The sequence below is a fragment of the Orbicella franksi genome, chromosome 3, assembly GCF_964199315.1.
Source record: "Orbicella franksi chromosome 3, jaOrbFran1.1, whole genome shotgun sequence".
Classification (NCBI taxonomy): domain Eukaryota; kingdom Metazoa; phylum Cnidaria; class Anthozoa; order Scleractinia; family Merulinidae; genus Orbicella; species Orbicella franksi.
Genome location: NC_138147.1, coordinates 8,786,015 through 8,813,043, shown reverse-complemented (window position 1 = coordinate 8,813,043; position 27,029 = coordinate 8,786,015). Strand labels below are relative to the sequence as shown.

At 38.7% G+C, this 27,029-nt stretch overlaps 2 protein-coding genes across 4 annotated transcripts in view; one reads left to right on the top strand and one right to left on the bottom strand.

Annotated features, from left to right (window-relative positions):
- LOC145481093 (activating signal cointegrator 1 complex subunit 3-like) overlaps nt 1-27,029 on the bottom strand; it is a 249,180-nt gene that overhangs the window by 135,375 nt on the left and 86,776 nt on the right. The window lies entirely within an intron of this gene.
- On the top strand, nt 1,225-26,963 carry LOC145481096 (uncharacterized). 3 transcript variants are annotated; one of them, XM_081459488.1, is made up of 8 exons: nt 1,225-1,546; nt 21,701-22,392; nt 23,143-23,237; nt 23,309-23,462; nt 23,735-23,798; nt 24,355-24,620; nt 25,059-25,218; nt 25,998-26,963. In XM_081459488.1, exons 2-8 carry the CDS (start codon nt 21,715-21,717, stop codon nt 26,180-26,182), a joined length of 1,602 nt encoding a protein of 533 aa, XP_081315614.1. In that variant the 5' UTR covers nt 1,225-1,546; nt 21,701-21,714; the 3' UTR covers nt 26,183-26,963. The 3 variants fall into 3 exon arrangements, with proteins under 3 accessions (XP_081315614.1, XP_081315613.1, XP_081315615.1); XM_081459487.1 differs by lacking the exon at nt 1,225-1,546 and adding an exon at nt 11,916-12,540; XM_081459489.1 differs by lacking the exon at nt 1,225-1,546 and adding an exon at nt 18,764-20,914.

Sequence of the window (27,029 nt, the reverse complement as noted above, 5' to 3'; positions counted from 1 at the left end):
GGACATTTTGACTAAAATAAATGCCCATACCCCTGGGCGTTTTGACTAAAGTAGTTACTCATACCCCCCGGGCGTTTTGACTAAAGTAATTACTCAAACCCCCGTGCGTTTTGACTGAAGTATTTACTCATACTCCCCGGGCGTTTTGATTAAAATGGACGCTCATACTTCCGTGCGTTTTGGCTAAAATAGTTGACCAGGTCCCTGGACCATTTGGCTAAAATAGGTGCTTGGATCCCTTGTGTCGTGTTTTGGGGAAAGGCACATTATTGATACCCCTCCTCCACCCGGATGCTATTGTTTTCTTTTCTTGAGCAAAAGCAATGAAAGATAATCTTTAATCACTGAATTTTCTGAGATCGAAGACAACTCATCATTTTAAGTTGATACTTAATCAGATGGATTCACCATGGTAACGTGACAAAGCCCTGTGCAGCTGCCAGTTTTGAAGTTGTCAGTCGGATCTGGATACTGACGTGAAAATATACTGATAAAAAATAAAATAAAGGATATGTACTCCAAAGCTTGGTAAGCTGTGTTCAGCCAACTTAACGTACTGGCGAATTGTCAAGGCAACTTGTTAAACATGACAAAATCTTGAAGTGTTCATTTTTGCAACAGACCTTAGGAGGCCGTTGCAAAATCCAGTAAAGCTTCTGCGGTATTATCTTCCGTCTTTCTTGTCTTTCTGGGAGGTCAACATCAACTAATTAATCAACTAGTCAAGTTACTACATGTAAAAAAGAGGTGACTACTTTCAGTATACTAAAACAGTCCAAATCTGGCGCAGCTTGGCGGGGCAATTGAAGCGCTATTGGTCGCTAATCAATCGGCAGCCAGATTGACGCACTTGTAAGATGAGAAATTATATTTTCGAATCCACCTTGAAATGAAATTATTCCTACGCGTTAAAAAATTTAAACAGGTGAAAATGAATTTTCCTTCCTCGTCATATATACGTCACAGTGAAAGTCAGTTATTGATGTGAACACAAAACCCAAATAAGGTCCATTTTTAAGCGGCGATTCTGTTCATTTAAGTTAACTTTATGTCAATCGAAGATGTGATAAAATAGCTATCAAGATTGTGCAACGTGTTTAGAATTTACCCACGGGTGTGTTGTCAATCTCAGATAAATTTGTTATCCAGAAGAGAAGTCAGTTTTTTTTTGCCTAATAGTCAATCATTAACCACATTTTAAAACGCTAAGGACAAGACCAGAGAACGACGAAGAATATCGCAAAATGAAAACAGCTACTAACTTATCAGCGAGTCGTGAAAGAATAACGCATTACCATTGCATTTAAGTGCACATAACGACATCAAAAGAGCCCGATTCGTATACTTGGATACCGGTAATATTATATCCTCTCGTTAATTAAATCTCTCTTCAACTGTGTTTATTCGCTCCCCAGGCTATAAATATGTAAATATGCACATGCTTAGCGAGAAGAGTGGCAGATCACTTTTCGGTTAAGGTTTCCGCTGTGTGCAAGTAAAATATCTGTTTTGGAGACTGTGGTTGCACATCGTGCGAAGCAAGCAGGTAGGTCACACTTTAAATGTAAGTGCAGTTGATTAACTGTTTCCACGAAAAAATTTAAGATATGTATCCACAGAGGAAAAAGAAAGAAATAACAGGTCTTTAGTGGGAACGTTAAAATCGGTGTTGACAAAATGACGTTGATAAACCACACGCTAGCTAAGTTAGGTTGATTCTGCCATAAAGAAACTCGTCATTTGACGTGAAAAAGCGGAATTCTTTCGCTTTAGTTCTCATATTTTGGCCACTCGAATATTAAAGCAATGGCGACTAAACAATTATAATATAGTCAGGAAGACAAAACAAAGATATTGTGCTTCATCCATATTCTTGTAATCAATTAAGCAAGTGCCTTGTGTAAAATTTAAAAAACAATTCAACAAAATTATTTTGCGTCCCATATTAGCGCCTGTTTGACTGCTACAGTGACCGTTAGAGCGAGGGTTTTACCACGTCATCAAAAGTTGCTTAAATTCCGCGCCAGTTTTCTCGGGAATTCTTTTCATCTGCGCAATCCGAAGACTGATTCTTTTTTCCCGGTTGAAAGGCATTTCACTTCACGGGGCAGGTAAGTTTGTAAACAATCCTTCATGTAAACGTAACAGGCTGTTCTCTCATTTTGGGAACAAATGTGAGCAAAAAAGAAACGAGTATTCTTCCTCATTCGTTGGTAATGACCTAAATTTGGGGTTTTCTAAACACCCGGATCAGGCAAGCCGGAAAAAAGGACTTACCAAAGGTCAAAACACATAATCCTTCTTTAAAAGCGAAATTACCATTCTTAAAGATTGCCCTAAATAAATAAGTTGCCTGTGCTTTGTTGGGATTTAATAATGTAGGGTACATATACTTATGAATTTTTTCTATTGCTGAACGAAAGTCGCCGATAGATTTGAAGTCGGTGACTCTTTCACTTCAATTCAGTGTGAGCGCAATTATTCAAAATAAATATTTCAGTTTGCAATATTAAGACTGAATCCTTTGTTTTACTGCATCAAAGACGTGCGGAAAAAGTTCAGCGTCGATTGCAAACTAAACGTATATTCGGACAAATTGTGTTTACTCAAAGGAAATTATTTCTGTCATAATTGTGTAATTTCTTCGTGTGTCTTCAACAGCTGAATGTTGCATTGGCAAAAATTACCGCCACTCTTATTGAAGTAAACTCAAATTACGAATTCTTTTCCGGATTTTTATTATCAGCAATTTAATACGAGAAATAAAAGCGAAGACACCACGCTGTTTTCTTTGGGTAAGTGAATTAATTAAATTGCTGAAAACCGCTTGAGTTGCCGCGGGTCCTATTTTCTTTGCTCTGTAGAGGTTTGCGACCTCCCCGAAAATTTCAGTCTTATCCCGCTGAGCGTTATTAGCTGTAACAAATTTTTGATTATTATAATTGTAAACTGAAAACATAACAATATTTAGCGATCAATGCGTCTAGCCACGATACACTGACTTTATGACCGGGCTGTTCTTATGATCGTTCTCCTGTGATTGAGTGTTGACTAAGCCAATTATCTATATGACACGTTATCTACCGCTCGGTGATATTTTTTGGTGGATAACGTGATTCATTTTTTGATCATGAACAACTGGCGTCCGAAAGTTTGCTGTATTAAACAGGCAAATGGTTGTTTTTATATTTATCAGCAGTGTGACATACGAACGAGGCAAAAGGATCGTCAATTTTTCTTTGTGTCGACCATTTCGCCTCGTTTGTATGTCTTTTAAGGTTACTTCCCACCTTCAGAGGCCAAAAAAATCGTTTTTTCTTTTATTGAACAAAATTTAAGTTCGTCATTTTATCTAGTGTTTCCAAAAGAAAAACATTAAAATCCTCAAAAAGCGGCCGAGTTATTTAGAAAAAACGTATTTTCAAATAAAGTTAATAAACTAGGAAGGTGTCACAATCTTGTCAGCGGGCGAGAACCCTGGGGAAATTTTCGCGGCAAACGCTCATTGCTCGTATTTCATGTCATTTGCATATTTTTATTTACATCACGCACTTGACAAAAATTCCCACGTGGAAACTCTTTACGCTAGCTCCTATGGAAAAATCAAAAGCAGAAAAAAGTCCTTGGGTAAAGAAAACGAAAAAACCGGCCCAAAGAAGAAAGAACAAGAAGATCTGTTAGATCTTATAACCGCGCTTTTAAAATTTAACTGTTCGCTTAGCACTACCGTCGGAACGCAGTGCACATTCCAAAGCAGTCATTGATGATTCTTTTCTTACTGTAGACATCACATCACTTGATCAACACAAACTGTATTATTGCACCATCAGTGGTAGCCTTTGACAAATCTCCGATGACTTAATGGTCTTAATCTAGAACTTTCTTCGGGATATGTATGGGCATGAACGATAGCAACGACACAATAATAACACTATTAACAACAGCTTTCTTTCTTAAAAGTCATGATTAAATTTAATTGGTGTTTTCCACGAGTAAAGGGCTAGCAAAGTAGTCACACAAGTCATAAAAAAACCCTATCCCGACCGATGTATCGATTTTGGTCAGTCCAGTGACCACAGATTGAAAACGTGACAGAAAATTGGCGTTACTTTTGATTCTCACCAAATTTGTCGTATCCCCCCCCCCCTCGGGGGAATTTTGTTAAGTTAGCTAATTTAGTATGCAAGCCACCGTAATGGCTGTCGCCGCCGGCGAAATGTTTATTTGCTCAAAATTGGGGCAAAATCTTTCGGAGATGGAAATCAGGACATTTGTAAGGATACAGAAAGTAATTTGGGACCGGTTGCTGGCTTCTAAGGCTGAATTTATCCAGAAGTAAGCTGTATTTTCGTTTTCGTGTCGAAAGCCACGCGATGAAATATTATCGGCTTGCTCTGCTGTCTTGTTCTGTTTTTTCTCTTTGTCGTTTTTGTAGCCCGCCGAGGCCAGTCTTTCGTCTAAGTCAGTTGAAAAAGGTTCGAAAAAGATGTTCCCATTCAAGTTTAAACTCTCAGGCGATAATTGTGGAGTTTTTTGTGTTTCGCACCACGGATCAGGGTACTACTCGAATTGAAGACACACCAGGAAAATAAAGTCCACGGGATCTACCAGTTGTTTTGAACTAGTTTAATCAGCACAAGCTAGCTAGTCAACTGAAAGCAAAGGCATACATGTGGGTTGACTATAGCAATTCTAAAAAATCGGATCTAACCTAAAAACGAAACAACAAAAAACATTCTCCACCATATTGTCAATATACTCACAATTCTGTAAGGCGTAATCCCGTTTAAGACGCGTTATTTTCCTATTTTTGTACAAAGAGCACAAACACACCGTTTTCGATAAAAGGATTACTTTCTACTGATCCCTTGATATCCTACTCGTACCAATCCACGAACGAGAGCCATAATCCGATTGGCTACTAAAGCAAAAATGGCGGGAATCTCGCGTGTTCGGTTTTATCACTAAGAAAACAAACATAATGTCTAAAAATAAACAAAACTCTCAACGAAGTGCAAAACATTTTGGCCGAAACGTCGGCTTTGTTATGTTCGTGTTTTTCGGTTGCTATGGGCGACCGTTGCTTCCTTTGTTAGGACAAGTCTGGGAAGTGAGGTCAAAAAAAAATTCTAATTAATTCTGGTTTTGTTCGATTTCGCTGAAATTTTAACACGATAAAGTTGGATTGTTAACGAATAGATTTACCGCCTGCCGATGTGTGGTAGCTATTAACGCTGAAGTGTTATATCGCTTCGAAGTCAGGGTTTTGAAGAGATTTTTTTGCAACATGTGGGTTCGGCGTGATTTTGTAATCTGAGGTTTCGGTTGACCCCGAAGGAAAAAATATCCGGAAAAGGTCATTTCATCGACGATTCAAACAAATACAAATATGTATATGTTCCGAGCTAAATTTCTGGTGAAAAAATATAATTTTTGACGAGCGCTGGGTTTTTAATTTATTCCCGCGAAAGATGAGATTTATTGTTTCAACAGCTTTTGGCGAGTAAACATCACAGGTTGCGTGACTCAAAATTTGGCCGAGTGGAAGCTTGGGACTGCTCGCACCGAAGTCGAAAAAAACAAGAAGATCTGTTAGATCTTATAACCGCGCTTTTAAAATTTAACTGTTCGCTTAGCACTACCGTCGGAACGCAGTGCACATTCCAAAGCAGTCATTGATGATTCTTTTCTTACTGTAGACATCACATCACTTGATCAACACAAACTGTATTATTGCACCATCAGTGGTAGCCTTTGACAAATCTCCGATGACTTAATGGTCTTAATCTAGAACTTTCTTCGGGATATGTATGGGCATGAACGATATCAACGACACAATAATAACACTATTAACAACAGCTTTCTTTCTTAAAAGTCATGATTAAATTTAATTGGTGTTTTCCACGAGTAAAGGGCTAGCAAAGTAGTCACACAAGTCATAAAAAAACCCTATCCCGACCGATGTATCGATTTTGGTCAGTCCAGTGACCACAGATTGAAAACGTGACAGAAAATTGGCGTTACTTTTGATTCTCACCAAATTTGTCGTATCCCCCCCCTCGGGAGAATTTTGTCAAGTTAGCTAATTTAGTATGGAAGCCACCGTAATGGCGGTCGCCGCCGGCGAAATGTTTATTTGCTCAAATTGGGGCAAAATCTTTCGGAGATGGAAATCAGGACATTTGTAAGGATACAGAAAGTAATTTGGGACCGGTTGCTGGCTTCTAAGGCTGAATTTATCCAGAAGTAAGCTGTATTTTCGTTTTCGTGTCGAAAGCCACGCGATGAAATATTATCGGCTTGTTCTGCTGTCTTGTTCTGTTTTTTCTCTTTGTCGTTTTTGTAGCCCGCCAAGGCCAGTCTTTCGTCTAAATCAGTTGAAAAAGGTTGGAAAAAGATGTTCCCATTCAAGTTTAAACTCTCAGTCGATAATTGTGGAGTTTTTTGGCCGAAACGTCGGCTTTGTTATGTTGGTGTCTTTCGGTTGCTATGGGCGACCGTTGCTTCCTTTGTTAGGACAAGTCTGGGAAGTGTGGTCACAAAAAAATTCGAATTAATTCTGGTTTTGTTCGATTTCGCTGAAATTTTAACACGATAAAGCTGGATTGTTAAGGAATAGATTTACCGCCTGCCGATGTGTGGTAGCTATTAACGCTGAAGTGTTATATCGCTTCGAAGTCAGGGTTTTGAAGAGATTTTTTTGCAACATGTGGGTTCGGCGTGATTTTGTAGTCTGAGGTTTCGGTTGACCCCGAAGGAAAAAATATCCGGAAAAGGTCATTTCATCGACGATTCAAACAAATATAAATATGTATATGTTCCGAGCTAAATTTCTGGTGAAAAAATATAATTTTTGACGAGCGCTGGGTTTTTAATTTATTCCCGCGAAAGATGAGATTTATTGTTTCAACAGCTTTTGGCGAGTAAACATCACAGGTTGCGTGACTCAAAATTTGGCCGAGTGGAAGCTTGGGTCTACTCGACCCGAAGTCGAAAAAAACAAGAAGATCTGTTAGATCTTATAACCGCGCTTTTAAAATTTAACAGTTCGCTTAGCACTACCGTCGGAACGCAGTGCACATTCCAAAGCAGTCATTGATGATTCTTTTCTTACTGTAGACATCACATCACTTGATCAACACAAACTGTATTATTGCACCATCAGTGGTAGCCTTTGACAAATCTCCGATGACTTAATGGTCTTAATCTAGAACTTTCTTCGGGATATGTATGGGCATGAACGATATCAACGACACAATAATAACACTATTAACAACAGCTTTCTTTCTTAAAAGTCATGATTAAATTTAATTGGTGTTTTCCACGAGTAAAGGGCTAGCAAAGTAGTCACACAAGTCATAAAAAAACCCTATTCCCGACCGATGTATCGATTTTGGTCACTCCAGTGACCACAGATTGAAAACGTGACAGAAAATTGGCGTTACTTTTGATTCTCACCAAATTTGTCGTATCCCCCCCCTCGGGAGAATTTTGTTAAGCTAGCTAATTTAGTATGCAAGCCACCGTAATGGCGGTCGCCGCCGGCGAAATGTTTATTTGCTCAAAATCGGGGCAAAATCTTTCGGAGATGGAAATCAGGACATTTGTAAGGATACAGAAAGTAATTTGGGACCGGTTGCTGGCTTCTAAGGCTGAATTTATCCAGAAGTAAGCTGTATTTTCGTTTTCGTGTCGAAAGCCACGCGATGAAATATTATCGGCTTGTTCTGCTGTCTTGTTCTGTTTTTTCTCTTTGTCGTTTTTGTAGCCCGCCGAGGCCAGTCTTTCGTCTAAATCAGTTGAAAAAGGTTCGAAAAAGATGTTCCCATTCAAGTTTAAACTCTCAGGCGATAATTGTGGAGTTTTTTGGCCGAAACGTCGGCTTTGTTGTGTTGGTGTCTTTCGGTTGCTATGGGCGACCGTTGCTTCCTTTGTTAGGACAAGTCTGGGAAGTGAGGTCACAAAAAAATTCGAATTAATTCTGGTTTTGTTCGATTTCGCTGAAATTTTAACACGATAAAGCTGGATTGTTAAGGGATAGATTTACCGCCTGCCGATGTGTGGTAGCTATTAACGCTGAAGTGTTATATCGCTTCGAAGTCAGGGTTTTGAAGAGATTTTTTTGCAACATGTGGGTTCGGCGTGATTTTGTAATCTGAGGTTTCGGTTGACCCCGAAGGAAAAAATATCCGGAAAAGGTCATTTCATCGACGATTCAAACAAATACAAATATGTATATGTTCCGAGCTAAATTTCTGGTGAAAAAATATAATTTTTGACGAGCGCTGGGTTTTTAATTTATTCCCGCGAAAGATGAGATTTATTGTTTCGACAGCTTTTGGCGAGTAAACATCACAGGTTGCGTGACTCAAAATTTGGCCGAGTGGAAGCTTGGGTCTGCTCGCACCGAAGTCGAAAAAAAAAAAAACCACGGGTAAACCATGAACCGCGCTCGGCCCATGGCCGCGCGGTTAAAAAAACCACGGGTAAACCATGAACCGCGCTCGGCCCATGGCCGCGCGGTTAAAAAAACCACGGGTAAACCATGAACCGCGCTCGGCCCATGGCCGCGCGGTTAAAAAGCTCCACATTGTCAAGGAAAGAAAAGAAAACCTTGCCGAAAGCGACAAAGGCTGTTGGTTTGGCCAAACGCCTTCGACAATCTCGACATCTGCTGAAGATCCGGAACGTTCGAATATCCTTGGAGCAAGTAGCTTAAAAATCAAAGTCAACGTCAGTGCAGGCTGCAAACAAGATTCTTCGTCGGAATCTGGCGGAAGTGATGAAGAAAATGAAACCCACCCAAGGGAACTCATTTCAGCAATAAGGGTATTTCTTAAGCTGTCCGTCGATTCCTTAACGTCTTGTTTTTCAGCGGCACATTTTCCGCCTTAAACCTTTTTGGCGCGGGTTTTGCCTTTGCCTTTGCCTTTGGCGTCTTTGCCTATTATATTACGTCGTCATCCTGAATTGAACTCCACTGAGCGAGATAAAAAATACATGTTGCAATGCGATGCTTTTCCCGGGAAATCTTGATCTGTTGTCAGAGACACTAGGAGGTTCTGTTGTTCCATTGGTTTGCGGTTTCATTAGGCGTGATAATCTCCGGGCGTGGCACGAGTTGTTTACAAAGCTTTACAACCTAAAATCTCGCATTTGATTTTTGGAGGAATACATCCACTTTGAGCGAATTTATAGGGTATGCAGATTTGACGGATTTTCGTCAAATTTCGCCAGAACATTCCAGAGATAATGGCAAACCAAAGTGTGTCGGGAAATTGTGATATTTAACACATTTTTCCCGTGGCGTCCATTTACGCAACACGTCTCGCATATTTTTAGCTACTCCAAATTTACAAGTGGATATCTAGACAACCGATCAGAATATCGAAAAAGCCCGACACACTTTTGTTGATTGATGGCTTGTGAATAAGACTGTGCAGCCATTTTGCTCGTACTGCGGAATCCGATACCCGATAAATTCAGTAGAAGAAGCCTCGGTCTTTTCACGCCTTACCGCCTCCTGACACTTCCTAAAAGAAAAGATGACTAAAATTGTATTTTTTTCGTAAAGTACATATATTAAGCTTTCTTATGATATATAGTTTGTTGGGGTTTTATTGAAACTGGCGCGCGTACAATTTTTTTCCCGAAGGGCACCCGCGAAGGTGGGAAGTAACCTTAAAACAAAGGAATATTTGACCTCAGACTCATACAATAAGCAAAAGTTAGCTAGGAATGTTACGTCCGATTTCTCGATTACAGCAATTTAGATTGTACTCGCTAAATGTCACGCACAAGCTTTTTTTGGCAGTCCTTCAGGCCTCTCATCCCAACCTGACTACACAATCCTGTGCTTAGCAGGTTGCCAGAAGATTACGCTAAATATCGTAAAACGTAGAGGATGGGAGCTAAGGAGAGGGTTGGGGATGGGCGGAGGGGAATAAGGGGAGAGCGAAGGGGGTAGGGAAGGGAAGAGGAATGAAAAAAAAAAAAGCTCGAAAATTTCGAGAGAATTTCGAGAGTTCCAAAGTAGAAATGTGTTTCTATATTAGGTAAGATTATTATTTTGGCCCAGTCAGAAACCCATAAGGGATTAGAGCGTGTAACTGTCCCATCTACCCTTGATTTTCAATTTGTTAATAGCCATATACGGAAAATCAAAAGAAAAAAAATAAACCAAACAAACAAATAGGTTTTTCCTCTGTTCTCGCGTGCGCATCAACATTCATAACGTTATCCGGGGAAGGGCTGGGCCGGGTACCAGGTCTAATTAAACCTTGAGAGAGATTTTCATGAAATTGAGGCCTATATGGGCTATAACCTTGCTACCTTTTATCCACTGTTGTTAATGTCAACGTTGACTAATGTAGGAGTTGTCTCCGATTTTTCCAAAGAGGTCAGCTTACAGCGCGCGCTAGCTCGTTCTGCATGTAGATGTTGAACAAGTTCAGTTTCAGGTTGATAAAGTTAATATAAGTCTGATTGAATTGTGGCTGCTTTCACAGGAAAAAACTCGGAAACGTTCTCGTTTTTCAATTGCAACTATTCAATACACAAGCCACTCTTGCTTGGGTTTAATCCCTATCAGAAATGGAGACCAGAAATGATATATATATAAAAACAGCTAAAAACAGCTAAAAATTAACAGCTAAAAATTAATGAGAAAAGGAACTTTGGAGACTTGTATGGCTCCCTAACAAGGTCCCCCTTTCCCCCGTTCCCCCCTTGTCCCCTCCTTTGGGTTTTGATACAAATAACTTGATTATAACAAAATCCCCAGACGAAGAGGGAAGTGCGCCAGCTATAAGGTATAAAAGCTTCCTCTCTTCTTTTCATTATCTGTTGGATCTCGTTTGACTTGGACAATATGTATTTAAATAATCTTAGATTTATATACATTGATAAGTCAGGAAAGCCGAACTACTGATACACACAAACATCAGAGCAAAAGTTAATACATAAAAACTAAACGCTTCACCAAACTACAGAGGAGCTTAATTTGCGATCTTAAGGTTCGTAACGAACCTTAAGATTGCAACTCTGATGAAGGTGGATAGAAGCTACCGAAATTTCAGAGTAGGGCAACAAAACCCTTAGAGAAAGGTTTTACTCGTTCATCTTAGAGTACATTATTCGTGTATTTCTCTTATTCTGTACGTTCAGTAGAAATTATAATAATATTCTAGCTTGTTCTGGCACAAATAAGTTACTAAATTTTGAGTCTTTGTCTTTGTAAATCTTCCATAACTATTAATATGGGGATAATACAGATAATTTATTCACTAACGATATCATTTTAATTCATGTCGCCAATCCAGTCTTTTCCAATAAATTTGAAATCCCTCCTGGGACATTAAGGGCTTACGTTTTCATGTGTCGACATAATAAGTGAAGGTTCTTGAATAGCACATAAAAAGAGAAACGTCGCAACCGCTTATCCAACAAGAAATCATATCACCACTAACAACAACAATTAAACGAAGGAATAGCTCCTGCAGAAATGCTTCGATACCCACGTATTTCAAGCAGAGAGTATGGAATTCTTAAGCATACATAAAATATTAGTCATTGTGGAATGTTCAGCGAGCATTACATAGGAGCATAAAACCCTAGTAGTTTAATAACTCAGATAGTGTATCACAGTTAAACAAAAACTGACACTGCAATAAAGAAATTGAGCCATAAAAGTCACCATGGAAAAGCTAAATGGAGAAAATGTTCGCAGCGACTTTCTAAATCATTTTAAGTGGCAAAGAGTAAATATTATTGTCAAAATTATAATGGCTTCAAATTGTCAGTTAAACAATTTCTTTATTCAGCCACCAGCTTTCTATAAGAACAGCCAAAACAACACTAAGTACGAATTTAAGAGCTTGGTAGTTTATCGCTTCATTTTACCTGTACTTTTTTTTTTTTTTTTTTTGCTTTGCTTACTTGTCATTGGCATCTGTTTTTATTGTTTCATTACAATTTTTCAATTATACGCACGGAAATTAGTCTGAATTAATAATTGTGTTTATCTTTATTGTCAAAATATCATAGGTGAACCAGGGCAATCTCGGTCGTGACAAATTATTTATCTAACCACGTTTATCTTATGAAAGGTAAATATGAAGCTGGCGTTTACTTCTGCACTTGTTATTGCTTGGGCGTCTGCAAAATAAAACACGTATAGAATAGCAAATTTTAGGCTTCGACCCAGTCAAAACTGTACCAACAAAAACAGCAGCTTATCACAAGAAGCTTAATTATATGTTATTTACTCTAACAACATCAGGAAAAGAATCAGACTCAACTACGATGATCTGATTCTTCTAAGTTAAGATAAAATATCTTCGAAGTCTGGTCTGCTATTTTCCTTTTTGCATAATTAATATTTAACGAAAATTTTTTAGGCCGTCAAAATTACTTAGTAGACATAACAGAGAGGCGATTATTTGCAGTGCTATTAAAAAGCAGCTTTCACGCTGTCTTGATACTTTCGATTCACAAAGCTGGTTTCACCGCTGGAAGCGCCTCTGAACTGTAGAATTCAAGGTAGGGAACTTACAGCAGGCAATGTATCTTTGTTGTCACAGCAGTGGTCAAAATGTGTTCTATACTGTTGTTTTAGGGGACACCATATTGATTTTCTGCGACAAGCTGCAATATTCAATGTTTAAAAATTATTTTATCTTGCAGAATAAACGCAAGACTCGTGTTCATCCGAACTTAAAATAAGCTTTTTGGTGCTCATATTAAATTACTTTACGCGAGTCAAATCTTCGACTGCCGCAATAAGGTTATTTTACAGCGATTCAGGTCGAATCGGTCGAAGAGTGAGTTTTCTCTTGTCACAAATTCTAACAAAATAGAGCGAGCTGTGATCTTCGACGTAGATTTCTGTTTAGAGTGCGTTGTAGCTGGACATGTAAAACGCGCGACGAATCATTAATCCAAAAATGTCAAGCAATTCAACTAACTCCTGATTTCAAATCTGGTACGAGGTGAGCCCTGTGAACAAAAAAGAAATAAACAAATAAATTGAAAGCCTAAGAAATTCTAGGAGCAATTGCATACATAGTTTAGGAAATATTTCAATCAGGACAGATTCCACGAAAACAGCGCATTCTAATTACGAAGCGTCGGTAGAAATGAGGAACGTTTTGGCAAGCATTACAATTAGTAAATGCGTGATATTATTTGGAATTTGAGAAGTTTTAGATGATTCTGAAGGGGGGCATCTTCAAAAGCGAGGCAAAGACCAGCTGAAGGGGTTCAATAGCAGTTGGATCATGTAAATTTTAACATTTTCTCATTGAGACCTCGCGATGGGTTGAGCCTTGGGGACAATTTTTAGCATTGAAAACAGACTTTGAATTGTTATTTCATCTAAGGAATTCCTCTTATATGCAGTACCTATTTCAAAAAATATTCAGTGCGTTTAGCAATTAAAAGAGCAATACTGTTTGCATACGATATATCAAGCCTAAGTAAATAGCAGGGTTTGCCTTCGTTCTGACGCAAAACACTTCAAACTTGTTTGCTACTTTAACAAACATGTCAAACATATGTTTTCGTAAACCAGAGTGCATTAGAAGATACATTCAAGTAAGCTTAAATTCAAATTCCATCTCTTAATCCGATTAAGTCCATGTTAGCAGCTTTTATATTAACGATATTGTGAGGCACAAAAAGGCTTCAAAAGTCGAGCTTAATTCAGCGAGGAGCGCTGAAAAATAAACATTATATTCGTTGAAAATTGTGATTAGTGATTAGAATTATCTTGGATCGAATACGTACTTCACTGCCACAAATCATATGAGTCACATCATCTATGTTCTTGATATATTGATATATATTGATATGCTATACCTAATCGTACCATTTTGCTACGCTTCGGCGACATATCAGCCGGGGAAGTTTGGTCGAGCCACGGTTCGTATTTTGGCGAGACGTAGTCAAGCCATAATACCTACAGCGAGACCAAACAGTACAAGCTTGATATGCCAGCGCCAAAGCGTACCAAAAAAGGTACTACTAGGTATTTACCGCACCCATATCAAGCTCGGTGACCATGATATCGTAGCCATGTGAGGTCAGTGACTTGATATCGCAGGATATCAGGACGGTAGACACGGCTTCTGATTAGCTAAGTGCGAATTTGGGTACGGTAAATAATGAATATTACAAATGCGATATGGTACTTTCACATGGCTGATTTTTATTTCTTCATTATTTTTTTCTTTACATTCTCACCAATTACGTTGTTTCATGTTGTCCTGGTGTTCTGTATCCAACTAAGCCATATTTATTTTCAGATTCAGTTTCTGGCAAAGATCTACACAAAAATAAAACGTGTTCTCCATCTAGAAATTCCAATGAAATGTCAACTGATTTTTACTGTCACTCGAGGTAAATAAAAATATTTCAGCAAATCCCCATCGTGTGAGGACACAGGTATCCCAAGCTCCTTGGCAACCGTGAACATTATTATATGACATTGCGTGACAGCGTAAATATAAGAGTTTGTATGGGAATGTAACGAGCGTATGTAATAGTTCGAAAAATGGAAAAGAAATTGAATAAAAACGAATCACTTCGGCTCTTTTGTGTGTCAATTTTGTCTCCATACCGTTTTGGGGTCATTTCAACGCGATTTCAGCGTGTTTCAGTTTCATTGGTTTCCTCTCTATATACATTAGGAAAGAGAGGAAACCGATGAAACTAAAATTATTACATATTACATACGATCATTACATTCCCATGCAAACTCTTATACTTAAGTTGCTACGCAATGTTATGTAATTATGTTCACGGCTCCCAAGAAGTTTGGGACACCTTTGGTAGGCATATAATTGTTTTTTTTCTTATGATCATAACTGGAGGACGGAATAACCACAATATATATGTACACGAATGTCATTATCTATTCCGTGATACCATGACAGGTGCAGTATGGCTTAGAGTAGATATCGGTTCACGTTGCGGACAGAAACAAACAGATTGTAGATACGCAGCCTTAAAGTAAAACCTGTACAGGCGATAATCTTTTAGATATTTAAATCTATCCAAAAATATCCGGCTAAGAGATAACTCTTTCTAGTTTTAACCTGTGACTTAATTCATTTTTTCTTTTGGGGGTGGTGAGCGCAGCTGACTCTGAATGTATTCCGAAGCCATTACCAAAACAGTTCAATTATACCCAGTCTCCCTCAGGCATTCCTCCCCTTAAGCTGAATCACTTAAATTGATTTTCTTTAACTCACGAGTAAGTTAACGAGTTGAAGTATAGCAAATAGTTATTTTCACAACTTTTATTTAGGTATTTACTGGTGTCTCAAAATATATCGAACAAGCGTACCCAGCGGGCTATGCATCGGTATTTTAAAGGGGTTATTTAATGGAAATGGAAAAAGATACAGTTATTCTGCTGTAAAAAGTTAAGGGATGCCATTTTAGATGAAAGTTGTGTGAAAGGGCTAACATTTGGTCAACAATATAAAATATCATTTAAAGTCAATGTTTAGACCTTAGGGCGGAGCCACCGCGAATCAATTTTGTTGAATGTCTCTCTCCCTGCGGGAGGGACGTCGACGAAAGTATTTAGCTCAAGTGGATGTAAATTCAAGTTGCCAAAGATATGTTTGAAGCGTGCATGGGGTTACAAGATCGCTAAGCTAAGCTCGCTCCTATATTTTGAAACTGTCCTGAATAATTCCTGTCGGATTCCGGTCCCAAACATATTTTTTCTATTTCTTTGTGTTTGAAAAGTGGTTCAAAACGCAAAATCTACTGAAAGAATCTATTTCTGAACTCGCTCATAGAATTCTGTGTGAGAGAAGCAAAACAATTTCATATCAGGTGTGACGTCTCATGTTAAACGGAATTTCTGTCGCTTTTATCAACAACGTTATTATTCCTGTTTCGAGAGCGTCTTCCAAATCGACACTGACTATAGCTAAAAGATAATTCTTGTGTAGAAATAATTGGTGCAATGGAGCATTATTTATAAGCTATTTATGCATGTAAACTTCCGAAAACGGAAGATGTAGCTTAACATTATTTATTTATAATTACCTCTGTGCTATGTTGAAATATTTTAAAGTATGAATAAAATGTTTTTTGCACAAATTTTTTAGAGATAAAGTGAGATTCTCTTTAAAACAGGTCAATATCGGTAAAACAACAAACATATTTTATACTTCCTTTTTCATTACCGCGTTATAATTCGCTATAGCTTTCTACAGCATCGGTCACGTATTAGCTTCTAATTCAATGTTAATGCGTATTTCGGTGAATTTTTAATCTCTCATTCTTGTAATCAGCCTTTCTTTAATGAACTGAATGCCCGCCAGCAGCAAGAAAACTCTTTTGTGATTGGACAGTTGTTGGCGTTAAATGATCTTTGAAAACTTAAAAGAACTCAAACTGAATCTCAAGAAGATTGCGGAATTAATTCGAAGAGCAATTATCTGAAGGCATTACTGTTGAGGCTAAAGTAAAGGCATATTTAAAAACTGTTTTAAGAGCGTTTTGATAGTCCCATTGTGAAAATAATTGCCAGTTCCTGTTGATGTGGTTTCCCGAGGTAAACCCGGCAAAATCCCCTTAACTTAAAAGGTTCTCTAGATAAGTTTTGCATGATATCCTCTCTAACCCTGCTTTTGAACACTTTTGCTAGTTTTTATTTTTCATTTATCATTGACTGATTGGGATTTAAAATTGTGAAATTGTGTCTGTTTGTTTGTTTATGAAGTTTACAACCACAACATTCATGTTTTCTAAGAGGAAGTTCAATGTTTTTAGTGGGAGTCATCAGCAACATGAATATCATGCTATCAAAGTTTATTGGCTAAAGCAATTGCCTCAAAAATGCTGTAGCCGAATGAACTAAGACTGCCGATAATGCACCCTGATACTAACTACTTAATAACCAAGAGTGAGGTCGTTACGGGAAAATCTCAAACTGAGGCCTTGCCGTATTGACCGAGCGATAGCGAGGTCAATACAGTAGGCCGAGGTTTGAGATTTTCCCGTAACGACCGAACGGTCGAGGTTATTAAGTTGTTTATTATATGGTTCATCATATCAATAAAGAGAAAAATCATTCGAGCGGAAGTCGTCAATTTACATCCGGCGATGCGCGCGTCTACCGATTCATTCATCGTCTCAAACCTAGGGCAAAACTACATAGTCAGTGAATTTCACCACTGTATTACGTATTCCGTTAAAAACACTCATTTCTTTACGGAAAAGTCACTGTCACAGCCTCAAAAACGTATTTTAGTATCGTGGTACCACAAGTTGATGGGGAAGTTTTTCCGACTTTTGGGGCGAAACGTCAACGGATATAGAAAAGACAGCAAGTGCTTCAAAATTGTCCAAACCAACCGTCTTTCGGTGAAAGAAGATACTAATGCTTCAGAATGCACTGCTCAAAATAAGCTTAACTCGATCTTCGCATTCGCTTTCGACAACATATCTTCGCCTTCTTCATTCTGGGATTTATAGATGAACATTTCAAGCCTTGTGAACGTCTGCAGTTATCAGAAACACTGCTACCGACAGAAACCGCCCGATTGTTTACATCTGATGATCCTGGAAGCTGATTTACACTTGCTTGTGTCAAAGCGAGGGAATCTATTTGACGAGAACTTTGACGGAGTTCAATACTTCGGTAATTGCTGTGACTAAGATGATAACTTATAAGTTTCCTTGTGGTGTTCTGCTCAGGATGTATGGCAGATCTGCCGATGGTGTTTTTTACTTAGCGATTTTAGCTTTACTTAAGACTAGGCAAACTTTGATTGTTTTTCACTAGTGTCCGCCAAGGTTACCGACTGGTAAGTCATCTATATAAATTTTATTAAAGAAATATCTCTAAACTTTTAGCTACTGCTATTCTCGTACTGATTTTAATCGGCTTTCATCGCTTCAATGCGCTTGAATTTTCAGAACCGGGCTCTTCCTAATTTGCATAATCCGTAATCGGCCCGTGGGCATTACGGGAGAATAATGCCCTACAATTCAGTGACAATTAACCAATCAGAGCGCGCGTTATATCGGCCACAAGCCAAAGCCATATAATAAAAAGTATTAATGAATAAAACAAAACACATAAAGATGTCAAGAAATAAATAAGCACATGATTGACTAAATTCAAAGACTAAAACCAAGCGAAAAAATCCACGGCTTTTTGCAGTCCTTGTGTAAATGTTTTTTTTCTTGAACGTTTCCCTTGTAATAATATTCATTTCACGGCCATGATGGCTTGTGCGCGGTTTTCAAACCTTTTACAACTGTGCTTGGTTTCCGTAATATGTTTACACTATCTGAAAATCTTAACCCAACCCCTTAAAATATCACAAATTTTCAGCTCTTAAACGCACTGTAAACATTGCATAATTCACGTTCAAGAGTAGAAATGTCTAACAAATTGTTATTAATATTGCATGCAATACACGCCAAGACAAGTAGATAATAAATAAGGAACCGCATACGATACTTTAACGTCATTAGTGACCAAGCCTGGGGAACACTTTAACGAAAGCAAAACAAAAGCGTACATTTGGAGAGCCTCTTCATTTTAGAGCAGGCGTTGACAGTGGAAGAGCTAAAGATAAGGAAAGCGGTTTATGGCAAGTTGAGGTGAGCTCTGTAACTTCACAATTAGCGTTTAACGCTAATGGCCGCATGGTATAGGCAACACTGTATCGGTTAACTTCGTTTTTTTTTTTAAAGGAAAACTTCAGACGTTTAGCGATAGCGAATCAACAATAGTATCATTTCGAAAGTACTGGTGAAATATCTCTTTTAAAACCAAACGGAAACCAATACTGAATGCAGATGACTTCTTTCTAGTAAAGGACGGGCATTAGTTTGGGAATAGTTTGCTAAGACGGAACATCTTGACAACAGCATGGGATCTTGTTAGATTTCAAAAAACATTAATAAATAAGACACGATTTGAGAAAAATATCTATTATTCAACGCAATCCAAAGCTGATTCTGGCAACGACGAACTCTAAAAAGTTTTTCCTGCGGCATTTTAACTTAAGCGTGAGATTCGTTTTCATCAACCGAAGGTTCCATTTTGGTTTAACTGTGCGCCAGGCGAGTTCTTTCAGGCGTCAAAATTAATCTTTTGAAATTTCCACGCTATGAAATCCAAAACGACCATTATGACAGATTGAAAATGCCAAACAACTCAGCGTGGTACGACAACAATAAACGAAGTCACTCTGAAACGCTACTAAGTTTTACTATGTCAGTCACAACTGATCTGCCGACAGCTTTCAAAAGCTTAAAGCGTTTGTCCTAAACCGATCCAAGTACGCTTCACATTATTTTCATGGAACAAGTAAATTCAATGCTGTTTTTAATAACACGACGCTGTTGTTTTTAATCAGAAGCTATTTTCTTTCTGCTTTTACGATCGCAAAAAGATTTCTATTAATAAAAAGTTTAAGCCGCACAAAAGTATAGACTATAACAAACATTATATGAATGAAAACAATACCATCTCCGGTTCACTGCGGAAAAGTATAAATAAAAACTACCATACAGTTTACTATTGCCGCCTCGGTTGTTCAGAGCAGAATGCATTTACTTAATTACTCTTTAGACCTGATCAGGAACTCAAGATTAAGTCTGGAAACCGCAGCTAAGAACGTTTAGGAGCTTTATTTGCAGTTAAAATTCTCATCCACTTTACTTCAGTCTGGGAGCGGACAATTAGAGTGACGCCAGAGTGTATAAAAAACTTTGTGTTGATAGTATCGTAATAATTCCACATGGTGTGAGGGGCGACTGCCGGCTTGTCTGACGATTAAGTCCCCACAGTTTAGGAATTACACTAAAATTTGGGTTACAAACAACTCTCAAAAAAGGTACTTCACCAACTTGATTCGTCACTAGGTACACTTTCGATTCTTATCAAATGAATAGAACAGCTTTTTACGCTTCGTACTGATCGAAGCCTTAGGTTAAGAGCGGCTTAATGCATTATAAATTACAGCAAACGCCTCTTTTTGCCGAGCAACTTGTCTAATTATGTAAAACTCCGTCGGCAATAGAGTAAAACATACAAGCATATTGTTATTATTCAGCAGAATTACTATCTGTCAGAAGACCACTGGCAATATGGCGACTCACAAAAATGTTCTTTTCGAAGTCTCAATCATGACTGAAAATATTTCTGTTGAAACCAAGATAGATTAATGAAAGACTGCAGTAGAAAGGACTCTAGGGTAAAAAGTTTAGAAGTATTGCACAGTCTGGTTCAATTTTGGCAAACGATATTTTTTATCTCCATACGGTTGGCGTTGCCGGTGATAAAACCAAGCGATCAGTTTATATGGCTTCCAGTTAATAGCAGTTTAACACTTTTACGTATTTGTCACATGAGCATTCTTTTCAAAAGCTTAAAAGCATTTTATGAGGCTAATGAGGGGAGAAGTTCATAAATATTTCCATTAAAAGCTGTCATTCGTGCCGGAGCTTTTGATGTGGTTTTCATGCGTTAAAAGCTTTTTACTTGTTAGGAGAGGAAAATAGCTAACGGCGCGGAATGTTGCGAAATCGTTCAGTTTAGCACCTTTCTATAGCTATCAGTTTATCACCATGAATCGGTTGAGAAAAGGGTGTTTATTGTCTCAAAAGGAAAACTAAATATAACAACACTCTTAAAATGAAAAGGGAAGATGTTAGCGTTAAACACTTATGAATAAATGATAGAGGGATGTGAAAACCTCGACGCGAATTTTTAATGTCAGCTCTTATTTTAGGAAAACATTTATATCGAATTATCCTGGATTGATCAAACTGTAGTCATACTAAACTTGGTTGAAACATTTTTCATCGTGCCGAAGTTAAAGTAGTTCTTATCTGTTGTTCTTATCTGTTGATATATAAGGACAAGCGTCTCAAGGTATCTATTGTGGCTGAATACGATGAAGAATAATAATAAATAACTTTTGCTACCCTTGGTAGTGTTTATAGCACAAATGCTAGCGGGGCCGAGCAAACAATTAAAACAAATAATTCGAATCTAACATAACACTGTTAAGATTCCCAACTGGCTGGAGGCAAACCAGTTGGCTATTTGCAAGCGTGGCTGAGCTTTGAACTCGGAGCTACCGTGAAACAAATCCAGGTAATGGTCAGAGCGGAACTCAGGACCTATGGATTGCGAATCCGACGTGCTGATCACTCGGCCACGCGGCCTCCAGCTCCATCGCCACCATGGTAAATGATCTGAACGGTGCTCATAGCCTGGTGCTCATTAGAAAATTGATTGAAACTTTACATAACAAGGAACCAGACATGGCTATCGATATCTGAAATATCGTAAACTGCCGCTTATAAGCCCTGGGCTTATACAACTTCGTAAGGGGTTTAGATGGGCTTATAAACGGACGGGCTTATATCCGAAAGGGCTTATAACCGGAATAAAAAAAAAAACATTTCGAAACTAGCTATAGCTGCACATGTTGATCGAAATAGGGTTTTCATTTACTGGTAATTAAGCTTTGAAACTTCATAATAAAACGAGTTCAAAACAAGGAAAGCTAGAGGGGAGGACTTATAATCGGGGGGGATTATAGGTAAGGGGGATTATAAGCGGCAGATTACGGTATTTCAGTTTATCAAAATTGTATAATTGCAGATATAATACCTTTAAACATGGTTAATGCAGCAGTTGCGTTCTTTGCAGATCCTTAATCCAACATGCAACTGTCTCGCCTGATAATTACAACTGTTCTTCTACTGGGGAAGTCTTTCCTGGTGCAAAGCGTCTTTCTTCCTTGGTCAAAGAACAAGAACGACACTGATGGGTTCAGCATTTCAAAATCACTCCTCGATTTAACCAAGAAATCTGCAAATCTAAGAACCAACAAGGAACTCCAACATCTAAAGAACGTGACCAGGCAAATATCTTTGGACGAGAGATGCTTTGGTTCTGTCAAGGGTCCGTTATCGTTTTCTTTCCACTTCAGTCATCCCTACGCCTCTTTTGCTACCGATCTCAAAGATATTCACGTTCGCGGAATGTTCCCCTCTCTACTAGGGGACACCCTGGATTACTGCTGCCAAGGAGGAGCTGACAAAATTAAGTTTGCCAGGCTATGGAAAAAGCCGCTGGACGCGGAAGATCATTTCCTGAGTGATAACGCTAACGACTATGATTTTACTTTCCCGATACATGCGCCCGCGGGAACGAGATCGTTTCGGGACCACCCGTTCATCCCGTTAGTGCGCGTACCCAGTGTGGTGCTCCTGGCGTATGATGGGAACGAAAGAACAACCAAGACTCATGCTATCGCCACGACAATTCTAAAAGCTTGGCCTATAATGGTCTTCATTTTACTTACAGCAACCTTTTCTGGTATCATTATTTGGTTCTTGGTAAGCAATTTGAATTTCATATATTGTACTCTGTACTCTGCGAGAGTAACGTCTGAGAATGGAACCAAAAAAATCCCCTCTGATGACGCAGCTCCACAGAGATCCATTTTCTGATCGGCTGTTGCGTGGTAACAAATACTCTATACATTTTCGCGCGCCCTCAAAGGAGCTCGTTGACGGTATTTTGAGTTCTTTTGGCCGCGAGCAGAATTACCTTTAAATTGAAGGAAACCTGAAAATAGCAGCTTGCTGGTGCGGAAAAACACCAAAGAGGTAATAATAAACCATAAAGGAACAAGGATGGCTAAGGATGTAGAACACGGATTGTAAACGACGAACTCAGACGAACTTGAAAACTTTAGGCTAAACTTTTCAAGATGGGCAAACGCCCTGACGTAGCTCCTTCCGTATTTCAAATACAGCGTCTCATTTTTTGTGTGTACGTTTATGATTCAGAGTCGTTTTTGTTCTGGCACTGAGAATATCTGTACTGGGAATATCCGTCAGGGATTTTTTCCTTCCTGGAGCGGAATATTATCGAAACAAACCACAAATTTCTGAATCATAAATTTTTAAAAACGTTCCAGGTCTCCCATGTTTTTTTTTTCTTTGCGCCACAGAGCCTGAAAGAATGAAATTTTCTTCAAGCCACACTTTTAACTCTAAATATAATTATTTAAACATTTCAATAGTTAATTTATCTTTCATTGCTTTTCACCTTATATCTAATTTTTCTTTCAATTTTCTCAGGATCATCGTCAAAACCCTCAGGAGTTCCCTCAGTCGTTCATGAAAGGGGTTTGGGAAGGATTCTGGTGGGCATTGGTTACCATGACAACGGTTGGGTAGGTAACATTGAGGATTCCCCTACCCACCTTACTTGACCGAATGTGATGAAAGCAACCTTTCTCTACAGGTATGGGGACCGTTCTCCCAAGTCCACTCTCGGTCGAGTGTTCTGCATTTTGTGGATCATCACTGGCCTTGTTATAATATCAATTTTTATTGCCATGGTTACAGCTTCGCTTGCAGCCACAACCCATCCTCACTTCCCTATCCACGGATCACTGGTGAGTGTTTTCAACCCTCAGTTAAGATTTGCTTTATTTATTTTGTCAATGCTTAAAACTCGGTCGAAATATTACTTTATAGTCACACATTGCAAACTAACAGAAGTAACAATGGTAGAATATTATTCACAGCAGACAAATTGCAAGTAACAAATTGCGCTCATTTTAAAAGAGTGCTGTCTTGCTCTTGGGTCTAAATATCGTAGTTTGAACGGTGTAAGCCAGTAATCGAAATGGCAACTTTATCCACAATAATTTTTTTTCAATTACAGATCGGAGTAGTAAACGGCAGCGAAGAATACAAACTTGGAGTATTGATGAATGCTGACATGAAGAGTAAGAAATTTCAAAACAATTAATAACTCTTCAATTAGCGCGTGAGATGATTACTTTATTTGTTTAGCAAGCAGCGAACTACGCACGCGCAGAAAGAGCGTGGGAACTTTACTTTGTATTTTTTTGCGTATTTCTGCCTCAGTAAAATATTTCTCATCTTTAGTTTCATCCGGACTAATGTTCCCTTGTTGACCTTGATTTACAATCCTTTGCAGATATTGCTCGTTTCATCTCAATGTCATGTTATAACTGAGAACTGTTTTGAGCTTCCAAAATGTTTTCAGTTTTCTCAAGAAAAGTGTCACATGTAGATGAAATTTGGGAAGTAAATCTACTTACAGCACACACAAGTTGTTTCCTTGAGTACAGTCAACACAAATAAACATAATTCCCTGTTGACTCTTTCCCATGCAAAAAAATATTTTTCACGTGATTTGTGAACTCCAAGCTACTACAGATGTAAAAGTCTTGTTTCTGAAACCACACAAAGATCGAGATGTTGACAAACAACATTCTACTGATTTTCTTAATGGTATTTTACTTAACTCATTTGCAGTCTTTTCCAAAATCTTCGACATCACAAACGCTCTTCTCAAATCAGAGATCGACGGTGCCTTTGTAGACAGCTTCACGATCACAGCGCACTTGGACCTTATTAGGGATCATCCAATCAGAATTGAGCGCACGATTGAGCACCCGGTAGTGTACGGTCTGGTTTTGGCGGGAAATTCATCGCGGATGGCAGAGTGCGCGAGGCGTTATGTTGAGAACTATCCACGGAAGGTTTTTCAAAGGATTGCTGATCATCTCAAGCCACTTAAGGTACATGTACTGATTATGAAGTGGAAAAGTATTTATCATAGCTAAAATTTCCAGCTGGCCGTCTACTTTTTTTACTTCAACTTTTTTAAAACAAAAATGGGCACGGACCTGTTGAACACTACTCTAGTTTCGGGAGAGGTGGGACACCTTAACACCACCTCTTTGAAGTGTCATTTCTGCTTGCAACTTAGATTTTTTTCTGTTGGCCATTGGAATCTAACAGACATTTCATGTAATAATTGTAAGCTAAACCAAAGACGGCAAAACTTCTGCATCTGACGGGGTCTGTCCTCGGGGAAGCTGGCAATGATCTGTCTCTCCTTTTCAAGGTGTAAAGTGAAAAAGAAGCAAGCCTTAGCAAACAACCAATCAGCATGCCAGTTGACCTTCAATGACAAGGGCTTTCTAATGTGCCGCCGGCGTTTGTTTTACTTGCAGAACCCGTCAGATTCAGTCAGTCAGGAGGTTAAGGCAGCTGAGGGGTTATTCTATGAAGAAGGCGCCTTCAAGATAATTGTGTATTGTGGGGTCGCCATTTTGGGCGTGCTGATCATTGCTGGACTGGTCTACGAGTTTCTTGCCAAGAAATATCTGCAGCGTAAGTAAGACTTAACTTAGCAGGTGATAATCGCAAAAGATTGGGGAGTTGGGGTGGCGCAGTGTTGAGAGCGCTCGCCTCCCGCCAATGTGGCCCAGGTTCGGTTCCGGTCCCGTGCCAAACGTGGGTTGAGTTTGTTGTTGGTTAACGCCTTGCTTAGAGGGCTTTTGTACGGGTTCTCCGGTTTTCCTCCCTCTTGAAAAACCAACATTTGTAAATTGAAATTCTATCAGGATAGAGAACCAGCATGAAAACCGGCTAAGGGTGATGTGGCCTCCTATCTAAATATTGTAATTTATTCACTTTGTTAATTCTTTAAGGATGCGAGGATGGAGAAACACACCGTTTGTAGCCGCTAAAATGCAGCTTCAGACTGATAGAGGCCATTAATGCTGACAGTGAACGCATGGCAACTTAAAAAACCTTTTTAAAAAAGGTGAAAGGTTTTTCAGTTCAACAGAATGGAACTGAGCAGAGCCGAAGATTAGCAAGTGGCGAGTATGTGTGCTAACTGTTAGCGCCCCTGTTCGCTAAATATCTGGGATGAAGTCCCCCCCCCCCCCCACCCGCCCCCGGCATTTTTCCAGGCTACACATTCCTACTTCTGAATGAAAAACGGCACTTTAGAAAGTAAAGGAGCTTACACCAGAACACAGCACATTGGCCCACCACACGCCCAAAGTTCGTATCCGGAATCAACCGCGCTAACTGAATTCTTAAAATTTCAGTTAGCAGTGACTGTCTATCTGTTTTTTGATTATTTTTTCCGCTTTGTATAGCAAAGCGATTGAGGGAAGAGAACAATTACCAGAATGTTGAGTTAGTGAAGCAAACAAGCGCCGATGGCCACACTGGCAGTGCAACCGAGGGAGACCTGGAAGAGCTCTTACAAGATTACAAGACATTCCATGACACGTGGGTTGAAAAGTGCAAGAGGCTTCATGGGAAGCCGTATGGGTGCTGAGTTACGCGGGAAATATGCTCATATATTAATACATATAAGACAGAAATAGTTATAGTGGACATTATTAACGACTGTATCGAGAGTTTGCTAAAGAATTAAGTGACTAACTGGCAAAGCCTAGAAATCGAGAATTGCTACTCGTATTACGTAATATTGCAGCGGCAACGAAAGCGTCACCAAACAAAAGGTTTAATAAGCAGTGTAATGGTTTTTTTTTTTTAATTATTAATGTACAAATTTAGAAACCGGAGTGGATCCGGCTTAAGAGAAGGTTACACTTAATACTTTGTTTGTAATGAAGAGAGTAGAATATGTGCAATACTTCTACTACATATTAATAAGTATAAGATGTTTCTGTCATAACCGATCTAGTAAATGTCTTCACATTAGTTCTGTAACAACGTTTGAAGTAAAAAAAAAAAGTGTGTCCCAAGTCTTTGTCAGCTGATCCGATGAGGTCTGAACATTGTAGTGGTTGATTTTATGATGTCTTATTACTATCATTTGCCCTTCATTGCTGTTCAGGAAATTTCGCTATGATGAACGCGACATTTTCTCTAACGTAATATTACATAAAATGAAGGAATGCTACAAATTAAAATATAGAGTCTAATGTTTAAGTTCTATATGTAAACCAAGTAAATAATGCAAATGGAATAGAACTGAAAAGAAGAGATTTAAACTGAGAAGCAGTGCTGTCACGTCGCTACTGAAGTAAAATGGATTTCGCTGAATGCTGTAATAGGAACCCTCATGTGATAATAAATAAATAGAAATAAATAAATTACTTTATTCAAGTGTCGAAATGTTTAGTACTGCTGTACTAATTGTGGATACTGAAATGAGC

Coding starts and splice junctions, on each gene's coding strand:
- LOC145481096 (XM_081459488.1), top strand. CDS start 21,715: ATGCAACTGTCTCGCCTGATAATTACAACTGTTCTTCTACTGGGGAAG. Junction 23,238..23,308: donor GTTACCATGACAACGGTTGG/GTAGGTAACATT, acceptor CTTTCTCTACAG/GTATGGGGACCGTTCTCCCA. Junction 23,799..24,354: donor GATGAATGCTGACATGAAGA/GTAAGAAATTTC, acceptor ACTCATTTGCAG/TCTTTTCCAAAATCTTCGAC.